This window comes from Desmodus rotundus, chromosome X (genome assembly GCF_022682495.2).
Source record: "Desmodus rotundus isolate HL8 chromosome X, HLdesRot8A.1, whole genome shotgun sequence".
NCBI classification, from domain to species: domain Eukaryota; kingdom Metazoa; phylum Chordata; class Mammalia; order Chiroptera; family Phyllostomidae; genus Desmodus; species Desmodus rotundus.
In genome coordinates, this window is record NC_071400.1 from 56,290,573 (window position 1) to 56,304,891 (window position 14,319).

The 14,319-nt window shown below is 39.3% G+C and overlaps 1 protein-coding gene across 1 annotated transcript in view; it reads left to right on the forward strand.

The window, feature by feature from the left end:
- Positions 1-11,724, forward strand: part of LOC128779917 (double homeobox protein A) — a 33,634-nt gene extending 21,910 nt beyond the window's left edge. Inside the window, 5 exon segments of the mRNA XM_071220260.1 lie at positions 8,964-9,060; positions 9,482-9,552; positions 11,243-11,423; positions 11,426-11,639; positions 11,642-11,724. Coding sequence (XP_071076361.1) covers positions 8,964-9,060; positions 9,482-9,552; positions 11,243-11,423; positions 11,426-11,639; positions 11,642-11,724 — 646 coding nt within the window.
- The last annotated feature ends 2,595 nt before the right edge of the window (positions 11,725-14,319 follow it).

The following is a 14,319-nucleotide window of genomic DNA, read 5'->3' on the forward strand; positions in this document are numbered from 1 at the left end:
GAACTGTGAACTCAGGATAAGCAGCCCCAGCGCTCACCTGAAGCCCAGTTGCCCGCACCAAGATCAGCGGACTGGGGGCCCACAACTGAAACCCCAGCTGGCCGCCCACACCTGAGACACCAGAAGGGCACCCAAACCTGAAACCTCCGGTGGGTGGGTGAATACCAGGAGCAGAGGCTAGCTGCCCCACTCACAGGCCCAAGGCAGCAGACCAACCAGGTGCACGCACGACTCAGGCGCAAAGCAGCAGAAAGACTGGCCACCTGCGACTCAGTCCCAAAGCTGCAGCCCGGCCTGCTCTACACAACTCAGTCCCAAAGCGGCTGGACCAGCAGGCCTGGTGGTGACTTAGGCCGAAAGCAGTGGAAAGACAGGCCCTGTCCGACCCAGACCCAAAGCCGCAGATCAGCTGATCAAACACCTGGCTGCCTGGCAGGTACCACACCTAAAAGTACCAGTTCTGAACAACTCCTACATAGCCCCTGCACATAGAGCCCTGCAGTGCCTACTGGCTCTCTAGGACTAAGGCAGAACACCCAGCAGAGGGGAGCTGCAGGGCTAGGAGAGACTGCATTCCCCCAAAAGACTCGACCCAGTAGGGGGCTGAATTACCCCATAGTAGCACCTAGAGCCCCTAGCATCTAAGAAAGTAAAGAGCAAGAAGGGGGAGTGTGAGTTGCCCCTAATTGGTGCAACTCAAGAACAGCACAACTGGTAAATTAAAAGCATATTGGGGAGCAGAAGGACCCGGAGGAATTGGACTGAAGGCTGCAAAGAGTGAAGAGTGTGGCTTAGGAAGGGAGAAAAGTAAAACCAATCCCTCCAACCACCCCCTCCCTTTCCACAGACAGGAAGACCAGCAGAACTAACCTGACCGGTTTAAAGCCAGCAGAAGACTTTTTTGTTTTTCTTTCCTCCTTTCCCCCTGAAGTCCTTCTTCCTTTCTGTCCTTCTTTCTTTTTTTATTCCTTCTTTCTTCCATCCTTTCCCTTTTCTATTCCTTCTTCCTGCCTTCTTTTATTTATTATTTTGTTTTAACTTTTGTTAAAATTCCTTCTTATCTAGCCTTCGATCTTCCTTTATTCTTTCTCCCTTCCTTCCTTTACTTTTCTATTCCCTTTTTCCCTCCTTCCCTTCTTTCCCCACCCCTTTCTCTTTCTGCCACAGGTGAGACAATAAAACCTGAAGTGCTAAAAGGACCAGAGTTAGACCGTGTTACACCCATAAACATCAGCTCAAGACCAGTGAGTACAGGAGATTAAGGAGACAGCACCTCTGAATCCCATTGGAATTCTATGATAGAAGTTCATACAATAAACCCAGGGAGTCAGAATAGATCAATCTAAGAAGCACAGGCTAGCAAGAAGAGTTTCACAAACAATGGGAAGACAAAGAAACAATCCCCAAATGAAAGGAAAGGAGGAAGCCTCAGAAAGGATGCTAACTGAAAAAGAGGCAAGTCAACTATCAGATAGTGAGTTCAAAGCAATGGTCATCAGGAAGCTCACTGAGCTCTCTGAGCTCAAAGAGAACTACCAGAAACTACAAGGAAACTACAATGAACTCACTGCAAACTGTATCAACATGAAAAAGGAAATAGAAACTATCAACAAGAGCGAAGAGGAAATGAAGAATACAATTTCTGAATTGAAGAACACAGTAGAAGGAATAAAAAGCAGATTTGATGAAGCAGAGGATCGGATCAGTGAGCTGGAGGACAAAGTAGAAAAAAACACCCAGAAAGAGCATGAAAAGGAAAAGAGGCTCAGAAAGAATGAAGAGGCAATAAGGGAAATGCAGGACAACATGAAACGTAACAATAACCATATAATAGGAATACCAGAAGGAGAAGAAGAAGAGCAAGGGATAGAAAACCTTTTTGAAAAAGTAATGATGGAAAATTTCCCGAATCTGATGAGAGAAAAATTCACACAAATCCAGGAAACACAGAGAGTCCCAAGCAAGAGGAACCCAAAGAGGCCCAATGCAAGACACATCATAATTTAATGGCAAAATTCAAAGACAAAGAGAGGATCTTAAAGGCAGCAAGGGAGAAAAAGGAAGTAACATACAAGGGAGCCCCAATAAGGTTAGCAACTGACTTCTCAATGGAAATACTCCAAGCCAGAAGAGAATGGCAACAAATATTCCAAGTAATGAGAACCAGAGGCCTGCAACCAAGACTACCTTACCCAGCAAGGCTCTCAATCAAGATAGAAGGCCAAATAAAGAGTTTCCCAAACAAAGAAGTCTAAAAGAATACACTTCTACCAAACCAGCTCTGCAAGAGAAGCTAAAGGGACTGCTTTAAGGAAAGGAAGGAAAAGAAAGAGAGAGGAACACAGGTAGGAAAAAATGGCAATGCATAACTACTTATCGATAATAACCTTAAACGTAAATGGATTGAATGCTCCAATCAAAAATCACAGAGTAGCTGAATGGATAAGAAAACATGACCCACACATACGCTGCCAACGAGAAAGAGACCCTTCTCAGGACAGAAGACCTACACATACTGAAAGTGAAGGGCTGGAAACAAATTTCCCAAGCAAACGGACAGGAAAAAAAAAAAAAAAAAGCAGGGGTAGCAATACTCATATCAGACAAAATAGACTTCCAAAGAAGGGCCATAAAGAGAGACCCAGAAGGTCACTTCATAATACTCAAAGGAAGAATCCACCAGGAAGACATAAACATTGTAAATATATATGCACTCAACATAGGAGCACCCAAATACATAAATAAATTCTTGGAGGACTTCAAAAAAGATATTGACAGCAACACAGTTATACTAGGGGACTTTAACACCCCACTGTCAAAAATGGACAGGTCTTCTAAACAAAATATCAACAAGGATATTGTGTCACTTAACAATACCCTTGAGGAAATGGACCTAACTGATATATATAGAGCGTTTAATCCCAAAGAAGCAAAATACAAATTCTTCTCAAGTGTCCATGGAACATTTTCAAAGATAGACCACATAAGAAGACACAAAGCAAGCCTCAACAAATTCAAGAAAATTGAAATCATATCAAGCACTTACTCTGACCACAAGGGCCTGAAATTAGAAACCAACCTGAAAGGGAAAAAAAAAAAAAAAAAAACAACCCGAAACACTTAAAATCATGGAGACTGAATAGCATGCTATTAAACAATGAATGGGTCAAGAACGAGATTAGGGAAGAAATCAAAAAAATTGTGGAAACAAATGAAAATGAACTCACAAAAACCCAAAACCTATGGGACACAGCAAAGGCAGTCCTGAGAGGGAAGTTCATAGCAATACAGACCTACCTTAAAAAGATAGAAACATTTCAAACACACAACGTAACCCTATACCTACAAGAACTCGAGGAACAACAACAAAGACAGCCCAGAGCAAGCAGAAGGAAGGAAATAACCAAGATCAGAGCAGAGTTAAATGACATAGAGACTAAAAGCACAATTCTAAGGATCAATGAATCCAGGAGCTGGTTCTTTGAAAAGATAAACAAAATCGACAAGCCTTTAAGGTGGCTCATCAAGAATAAAAGAGAGAGGATCCAAATAAACACAATTCGTAATGAAAGAGGAGAGATTACAACGGATACCACAGAAATACAAAGGATTGTAAGAAATTACTATGAAAAACTGTATGCCAAGAAATTTGAATACCTAGGTGAAATGGACACATTTCTAGAAAAATATAATCTTCCAAAACTGAATGAAGAAGAAGCAGAAAACCTTAAAGGGCCAATAACAGCAGACAAAATTGAAGCAGTCATCAAAAAACTCCCAACACACAAAAGCCCTGGACCAGATGGTTTCACAGGAGAATTCTACAAAGCATTTCAGGAAAAGCTAACCCCTATCCTTCACAGACTATTCGAAAAAATCCAAAATGATGGAAGACTCCCAAACTCTTTTTATGAAGCTAGCATCATCCTAATCCCCAAACCAGATAAAGACACAACAAAGAAAGAAAACTTCAGGCCAATATGGCTGATGACCATAGACGCTAAAATTCTCAACAAAATATTGGCAAACTGCTTCCAGCAATACATAAAAAGATCATACACCATGACCAAGGGGGATTCATCCCAGGGATGCAAGGATGGTACACTATTCACAAATCAATAAACATAATAAATCACAGCAACAACAGCAAAGACAAAAATCACATAGGCATATCAATAAATGCATAAAAAGCATTTGATATGATACAGCACCCATTTCCGATAAAAAACACTCAGCAAAGTGGGAATAGAAGGAGCATTCCTCAACATAATAAAGGCTATATATGAGAGACCTATAGCCAACATCATACTCAATGGACAAAAACTTAGAGCTTTCACACTAAGATCAGGAACAAGACAAGGATGCCCTTTCTCACCACTCCTATTCAACATACTATTGGAAGTCCTAGCCGCAGCAATCAGACTAGAAAAATAAATAAAAGGCATCCAAATTGGAAAGGGGGAAATGAAACTGTCACATGATAGTGTACATGGAAAATTGTATAGACTCCACCAAAAAACTACTTGACCTAATGAATGAATTTTGCAAAACAGCTCTATACAAAGTCAATACTCAGAAATCAAAGTCATTCCTGTACACCAACAACAAAACTACAGAACCAGAAATCAGGACAAAAATCCCATTTGATATAGCAACAAGAAACATCAAGTACCTAGGAATAAACCTAACCAAGGAGGTAAAAGACCTGTACTCAGAAAATGACACAACATTGAAGAAAGAAATTAAGGAAGACAAAAACACATGGAAGCATGTACCATGCTCATGGATTGGAAGAATTAACATCATCAAAATGGACAACTACCCAAAGCAATTTATAGATTCAATGCAATCCCTTTTAGAGTACCCATGACATATTTCACAGATATAGAACAAACATTTCAGAAATTTATATGGAACCATAAATGACCCCGAATAGCTTCAGCAATTTTGAGAAAGAAGAACAAAGCAGGAGGGATCACAATACCTGATATCAAACTGTATTAAAAGGCCACTGTAATCAAAACAACCTGGTACTGGCATAAAAACAAGCACATAGACCAATGGAACACAACAGAGAGCCCAGAAATAAACTCAAGTCTTTACGGTCAATTAATATTTGACAAAGGAGGCAGGAGCATAAAATGGAGCAAAAACAGCCTCTTCAACAGATGGTGTTGGGAGATCTGGACAGCTACGTGCAAAAAAAATGAAACTCGATCACCAACTTCCACCATACACGAAAGTAAACTCAAGGTGGACAAAAGACTTAAGTATATGTTGTAACACCATAAAAGTCCTTGAGGGAAACATTGGCAGGAAAATCTCAGACATTCCACGCAGCAACATCCTCACAGACATGTCCCCTAAAGCAAGGGACATAAAGGAAAGAATAAACAAATGGGACCTCATCAAAATCAAAAGCTTCTGCATGGCTAAAGAAAATAGCACCAAATTTCAAAGACAACCAACAGAATGGGAAAACATATTTGCTAATAATACCTCAGACACGGGCCTGATTTCCAAAATATGTAAAGAACTCATTCAACTGCACTCCAGGAAGACAAACACCCCAATTAAAAAATGGGCAAAGGACTTGAACAGACACTTCTCCAAGGAAGACATACAGAGGGCCTAGAGACATATGAAAAGATGCTCAGCATCACTAGCCATCAGAGAGATGCAAATTAAAACCACAGTGAGGTACCATCTCACAGCAGCCAGAGTGGCCAACATAAACAAATCAACAAACAAATATTGGAGAGCATGCGGAGAAAAGGGAGCCCTAGTGCACTGTTGGTGGAAATGCAGACTGGTGAGGCCACTGTGGGGAACAGTATGGAATTTCCTCAGAAAACTAAAAATGAAACTTCCCTTTGACCCAGCAATTCCGATGCTGGGATTATACCCTAAGAACCCTGAAACACCCATCCAAAAGAACCTTTGCACCCCAATATTCATAGCAGCACAATTTACAATAGCCAAGTACTGCAAGCAACCTAAGTGCCCATCAGCAAACGAGTGGACCCAAAAACTATGGTATATTTACACATTGGAATTCTATGCAGCAGAAAGAAGGAGCTTATACCCTTTGCAACAGCTTGGATGGAACTGGAGAGCATTATGTTAAGTGAAATAAGCCAGACGGTGAGGGACAAATACCATATGATCTCACCTTTATCTGGAACATAATAAATAGAAGAAAAAAACAAACAAAATATAATCGGAGACATTGAAGTTAAGAACAATCTAACAATGGGCAGAGGGGAGTGTGGAGGGGACAGTGAGGAGAGGGGATTACAGGAACTACTTTAAAGCACACATGGCCCAAATCAAGGGGGAGGGTGGAGGTGGGGGAGGGATGGGTTTTGGCTGGGGTGGGGTGGAGGGATGGGGAGAAAAGTTACACAACTGTAATTGAATACTAATAAAAAATTTAAAAAACAAAAACCACAATGAGGTACCATCTCACACCTGTCAGAATAGCCAACATAAACATATCTACAAGCAAATGTTGGAGAGGATGTGGAGAAAAGGGAACCCTAGTACATTGTTGGTGGGAATGTAGACTGGTGATGCCACTGTTGAGAACAGTATGAATTTCCTCAGAAAACTAAAAATGCAACTGCCCTCTGACCCAGTAATTCCGCTGCTGGGATTATACCCTAGTAACCCTGAAACACCAATCCAAAAGAACCTATGCACCCCAGTGTTCATAGCAGCGCAATTTACAGTAGCCAAGTACTGTAAGCAACCTAAGTGCCCATCAGCAAATGAGTGTATCAAAAAACTATGGTACATTTACACAGTGGAATTCTATACATCAGAGAGAAAGAATGAGCTTACACCCATTGCAACAGCATGGATGGAACTGGAGAGCATTATGCTAAGTGAAATAAGCTAGGCAGTGAAGGACAAATACCATATGATCTCACCTTTAACTGGAACCTAATCAACAGAAGAAAAAAGGAAACAAAATATAACCAGAGACATTGAAGTTAAGAGCAATCTAACAATAGCCAGAGGGGAGTGGGGAGGGGATAGGGGTAGAAGGGATTTCAGGAACTACTATAAAGGACACCTGGACAAAATCAAGGTGAGGTTGGAGGTGTGGAAGGGAGGAAGGTTTGGCTGGGGTGGGGTGGAGCAGTGGGGAGAAAATGAAGACAAATGTAATTGAACAATAAAAAATTTTAAAGAGTAAAAAGAAAATCATATAGGGTTTGTTGAAAAGTAAAATAGCAGCTGAGTTCAGCTCTTCACATTCTGATTCTGGATTTGCTAATTCTACAAGAGTAGCTTGAAGACCATGAGCCCATTTCTGGATCCAGCTTTAAGACTCCATGAGACTGTTCCAAGTCACCATGGCCTCACATTGAAGACTTTGCTTGTGATTACTTGTTAGTAATATTAATGATGTACATTGTTTCTACCTGCAATGATATATGTCCAAATTAACAATGATACTCTGAATTAATTTTGTGTTTTCATAAAACATTTCACAAGCAAGAGTTTTTTTACCATCTTATTTAACAGATGAGAGGCACAGATGAGGCTCATAGATAGTAAATGACTTACCCAAGATATTAAAATTTATGATTAGCCAACCATTCAATCCAAATATATTGAATTGAATCCCAATATTCAATACTTTTTTTTGTTTTGTGGGTTTTTTGTTTTTGTTGTTGATTTTATTTATTTAATACACCATCCTTTATAATTTATACCCTCTAGAAAAACATTATATACTCTCAAGTTCCAGCTGAAGGTGGTATGGTCTCCATGATTTCCTAGCTCTGTGATCATGAACAAGTTCTTCATCCTCTCTAAGCCTTGGTGTTTCCATTTAGAAAATGTGGCTAAAACAGCATCTCCTTCATATGATCCAAATGACTGGTGCTGGTCAGATAAGTAGCACTTTCTCTGGCACAGAAATGGATTCTCTAAGTGATAGGAATTGTTTATCATTTATTTTGCTAAAAACTTGGTATAAATTAGCACATAGTCATTGTCTACCTGTATTAACACACACACACACACACACACACACACACAAGGAAAATAAAGAACCTTATGACCAGAAAGAAAGAGTCCCCACTTGAAGCCTGTGGACAAGGTCTAAAGTTGTATTTGTGAAATAAAAATATTAACACTAATTGCTCTTTGAAGGCTGTGTAACCAAAATTTTAAGATAATAAATATTCTTCCCTCTGTAGCTCAAATTTTTACAAAGAGCAGGTCACATTGGAATTAAGTATTCCTGTAGAAACAAAAGGCTTTGTGTGCTCAATAAGCAATTTTGAAGGTACTACTTCATCACCAAAATTTAGTCCAGTCATATTTTTCAGGTACCTTGCCTTAGGGAGAAAGAGTTCTTATCCATATCATGAGCTTACATCTCTTGGATCAAATTTTACAGAAAGAAATCAGTCATATATCAAAAAGTTAGTGAGTAGCCATTTTTCTCCCAGCTATTTTGTGGACACTAAGTTGCCTCAGTGTAACTGAGCCTTTTGCCTGTCATCTAGAGAATCCCAGCAGGCTTTGACACCAATCTCTGGAGCTAGGGGCTGTTATCATACCTTACTTTTTCATGGGAGACTTGGAACATCTTTTTCTGTAGAGATGCAATGTCATGCCCCACCTCCACAGTGACTGATTGGTACATGTATTACACTTTCAGTAGTAAAATATGTATAACTCCAGTAATATCTGGAGATTCAGAAATAGTCCTTTTTCCCACTTCATTTAGAGGAAGGTAGAGGGAAGACTTATGCAGAGTACGACATAAATATAAAAGTTCAAATATCTAATTAGCTGAAAGAACCTTGGTTCCCTCTGCACCTTTAACACAATTGCAGCTGTCGGACTGTAGCTACAATATTTTATCCTCATTTCAAGATGTATCTAACGATGATTTAGAAAATATACTTTCTAATGTGAAAAACACTCTGCTTTTTTTGTAGGATGCTTGAGGATGACCTGAAGCTGAGCAGTGATGAAGATGACCTTGAACCTGTGAAGACCTTGACCACTCACTGCACTGCCACTGAAGTCTACCAGGTAGGAACAGCTTAGGGCTTGGTTTGGGACCTAAGGGGGAAGCAAAAGGAACTGGAATGGTTTTGCCATCCACAAGCCTACTCTCTACTTCATGCCTGGTCTTTGGTGAAAGAGAAAGAAACAAAGATAGGCATAACATTCTGGAACAGGTTGCATCAGCTTACACTTTCATTAAAACTACAGTAAGGAGATGCTGAGCACTTGAAAACAGCTTTCACTTTCTCCATCTTCTTTCTTCTTGACATACACGATACAGGTCATCAGTAAGCAATTGAAATTGTCTTTCCCTCTTTTGGGCTAAGTATTGTCTTGAGTGAGGTGGAACTTTCCTTTAGTGACTACAGTGTGAGGCTTAGAGCCCACACTCATTAATTAATTAAAATATAAATGCCACTTCATTCACCTTTACCATGTGCACCAGTTCAGAATACAGCTGAGAATCAGTACCCAGCATCTTGCAGCTTACATGAAACTTCAGGCAAAAAGCATTTGGCAAGCTTATGCCCTACTTCCATTCTGCATTACAAACATTTACAGTACTAACCACTAAATTAAGATTGGAAAAAAACAAAACAAAACATGTGTTTGCAAAATGCCCAATGAGACTGGATTCTTCATTTGAAAAGGCCAAGTATCCTTTTTTATCTTTTACGAATCATGAAAGTGTCAGTGTAGTGTGTGATGTCAATGATGCTTGTGTGTTTTCTCTGTGGCAGAGGACTATCATACATGTGAGGTCCTTCTAGGTGTGCCTGTAACCTCAAATTAGGAACACAGAAGGACTGTATTTTTTTAAAGCCCTGACCAAGTTCTTTTTACAGTGAAGTCTGCTAAGTTATAAGACTGAAATCAGAATGTTTTAAAGAATGCTCATGCACTGATATTTCAAGATAGTTAACAAAAATGGAATTCCATATCACTAAATATTTTGTGAGGAACCTGCAAAGAAAAGCTCAGGAAAAATTCTCAATGCTCACCTATTCCATTCACATCTACAGTTGTTTATCACACTAGAACCCCTACCATTCTGTACAATTTTAAAATTGAACACATCTTCAATGTTACATGTCCTTTACTTCTCCACTTTAAACTGCTTACTCTTTTGAGAGGACATTTATTAAAGCTAGGTACAGTGAAACAAGGAAGGGCTTAGGACAGATGAAGCAACAAGAAAGAGCCTAAGAAGGCTGCTTTGGCTCACTGGAAAGTCAGAGAAAAGGGGCAGACAAGTTCAAGGGGTTAGCCTGAGACAAGCTGCTGCTACCCATTGCTCCACTGGTTGCAAGTCTTATGGGGACACTTAGAGTTTAGGAGATGCACACCTGTGGGGGAAGAAAGACATGGACATCCTCCTGAGAGGGAGGACTCACTACAGTTTTGATAATATATAAAAATTGAATCATTACAAATTTGGTGCATTATCAAGAACAAACACAATTGATATAAAACCAGCCTCAGGTTGATTCCAGTACTTGGATATTGTAAATCATGCTGCTATGAACATTGGGGTGCATAGGTTCTTTTGGATTGGTGTTTCAGGGTTCTTAGGGTATAATCCCAGCAGTGGAATTGCTGGGTCAAAGGGCAGTTCCATTTTTAGTTTTCTGAGGAAATTCCATACTGTTTTCCACAGTGGCCATCAGCAAATGAGTGGATCCAAAAACTATGGTACATTTACACAATGGAATTCTATGCAGCAGAGAGAAAGAAAGAGCTTATACCCTTTGCAACAGCATGGATGGAACTGGAGAGCATTATGCTAAGTGAAATAAGCCAGGTGGTGAGGGATAAATACCATATGATCTCACCTTTAACTGGAACATAATCAACAGAAGAAAAAAGCAAATAGAATATAACCAGAGACATTGAAGTTAAGAACAATGTAACAATAGCAGAGGGGAGTGGGGAGGGGATAGTGGGGAAAGGGGTTTACAGGAACTACTATAAAGGACACAAAGTCAAAATCAAGGGGGAGAGTAGAGGTGGGGGAGGGAGGAAAAATAAACAAAAATAAATGAATAAATGTTACATATCTATATATCCATAAAATGGGGGAAAAATAAAAAATAAATAAATAAAACCAGCCTCAGCACTAAGCTTCTGTCTCCCAATTGAAGGTTGAGACTTCTGTCTTCCAACATAGCTCAAACAACTCTCCAATCACAATGAATCATAGCTGAAGCTGTACCAAATTTACAAAAGGTCAATTAAAAATCCTTATCAAAATATTCAACCAAAAACCTTACCCAGAATATGCTATCAAGCAAAATCTTGCTTTAGAAATGAACATTGAAGAGTCTAAAGTCCAGATTTGGTTTCAGAATCAAAGAGCTAGGCACCAAGTCCAGAAAAAAAATCATAATGTGAGGAGCACATAGAAGCAAGCCAAAAGAAAGATCACCCTCTAGAGAAGAGTCAAAGCAGTGAGGATAGATGGTATCACACCAACTATACTTCCTCCCAATTATATACCCTCATCACAACATTTGCAAACAACCCTTACCCTGGGACTGATTCCAGAGAGCAACTTGTTAAGGAAGTTAGGATTCCAGGATTAAGAGTCCAAATTTTGTTTCACAACTGAAATCTAGATTCCATGTCCAGAGAAAAAAAGAACCTGATGAGCCTTTAGAACAGAAACAAGACCAGGAATAAGATCTCTGACACAAGAGTGTACAAGGTACAGAAACTACACACAATGACAACAATTTCATTAGCAACTGTCTTATTTCTCTGAAGCCAGAACAGGATGAACCAAGGGACAAATCAGTGTATTTGGTGCCATCAGCTTGGGCTCCAAATATCTTTCACTGTTACTGGGAACATGCCTTTCTAACACACTTTTAGCTTCTCTGATGGTAAACAGGACTTCAAGAGGGAGGCAGATATGAGGCACCACACAGCCCTACGATGGACCCACATTTCAGCAGATGTCAAAAACCATGAAAATAAACTAATTCATAGCATTTTTATTAAATCATTTTTATTGTTATTCTATTAGAGTTGTCCCAATTTTTCCCTTTGCCCTCCTCTGCCCATCCCAGTCCCCCTACTCCCACAGTAAATTCCCACACTGTTGTCCATGTCTCTGGGTCATTCATACATGTCCTTTGTCTTTTTTTTAAAAAAAAAGAACAAACACAATTGTCTCCCAAGGGCATGTAGTACATTTAATATACAGGATGCAAACAGTCCCTCTCATACTTGACTCATGGGCCTCAATGCAAATGTAAAATGCACATTTAAATTCCAATGTCTGCTATTTCTGCTTTCTGCATTTAATATTCCAATGACAGGAGCTTTGTACTGGTGAATGAAACAAACAAACAAAAAGAGGTTATTGATTCTGACATATGTAACATTAGTTTTTAATGGAAAATTTTAAAGCACTAATCAACAATGTAAAAGTGGACTTTGCATATGGACTTCCTCTCTATGATTATATAAATTCAATCTGCTTTTTAACTTCTTAAGTTATTGTTTTCCATATTTACCTGAAGAAGTGTCATCCAATCTGTTGGCCCACATCACCTGGGATTTTAGAATGTATGTGGCGACTTTGTGTAAGTGCTGCCACCCTTGAATAGTCCCAATTGGTAAGTCAGAAGATTTTCATGGCATGCCACCGTTAGACCAGTCATGCCTTCCTCAATGAAGCTTTATTATTCAAAGGAAAGGTTTAAATGGATGATATAAAGTAAGGCAAGATGATGATGTATTCCCCTTAACTGTGTCCAAGAAGCAAGAAGTGGTCATGATGCTATAAACATTTGCAAATGAAACCTCCTTATAGGGTTCGAGGACTAGTGAAAAGGTTGAAAAGCTAAAGACCAAGAGAGAATGTGTGTGTAGTAGTGGAAGCAACAGTGACAGCCATGTTTGGTGAACTCTGGCTTTCTGAGGACAAACATTCTTTTCAAAGATGTGTGGATTGAAATAATACTTCTTTTTTTATTGTGAGAAAATTCACATAACATAAAATTAACCATTTTGAAGTGTACATTTCTGTGACATTTAATACTTTTACAAGGCTGTGCATCCATCACCAGTTCCACAATAGGTACATCAACAGAAAAGAAAATCCCACAAATATTAAGGAGTTACTCCCAATTTCCCTATTCCCTCAGCCCCTGACATCCACTAATCTACTTACTGTCTCTATGGATTTGCCTAGTTTATATAAATGAAATCATACAACATGTGACCTTTCTTCTGGCACTTTCACTCACCATAATGTTTTGTTAGTTCTTCTATGTTGAAGAACATAGCATGCATCAATACTGCATTCCTTTTTATGATTAAAAAATATTCTGTTGGACAAATGCACTACCCTTTGTTTATCCATAAGTTACTTGATTGACATTTTAGTTGTTTCTACATATTGACTATTGAAAACAGTGCTACTATGAGCATTTGTGAACAAGAATTTTTTTGGAACACATGTTTCAGTTCTTTTGAAATGAATTCTTCAATTATTTTAAATTCTTCCACCTAGAAGTGGAATTGTTGAGTCATATAGTAATTCTATGTCTAACTTATTGATGGGCTGCCCAAATCATTTTCTTTTCAAGTGACTTAACATAGTACCAAATAAATAATACAGTTAATTTATCTCATCATATAATGGGACCTTCATACCTTCACAAATTTAGGAGGAGAGCTGAGAGCTGCCCTTTCTCTGTGCCAAGCCTTATGTCAAAGTGTTGTGTCTCATTTGAACCTTGCAGAAAACCTTAAAGTTAAGCATGGGCCTGTGGTCTTTGCTACAGAATTGCGGAATCATTCTACTTGTGGCAGGATGAATAGGAGAAAAGAATACAAATTCATTGCTGCATTAAATGATGCATCCAAGGAACCAGACCACACCAGTGGTTTGAGCTGACATTATATTTAGACACTTTCTCAGAACCCAGTTGCTACATTTATATAGACATATTCCAATGAAAAGCTATTAGCTTTCTCCACAACCTCTCCAGTACTTGTTGTTTGTGGATTTGTTAACAATGGCCATTCTGACTGGTGTGAAGTGGCATGTCATTGTGGTTTTTTTCTTTCCTAAAAATTGTATTTATTTATTTTTTAAAGAGGGGAAGGGAGGGAGGAAAAGGGGGAGATAAATATCAATGTGTGATTGCCTTTCATTTGCCCCCTACTGGGGACCTGGACCACAACCCAAGCATGAGAATCAAACCAGCGACACTTTGATTCTCAGGCTGGCACTCAACCACTGAACCACACCAGCCAGGGCTCATGGTTGTT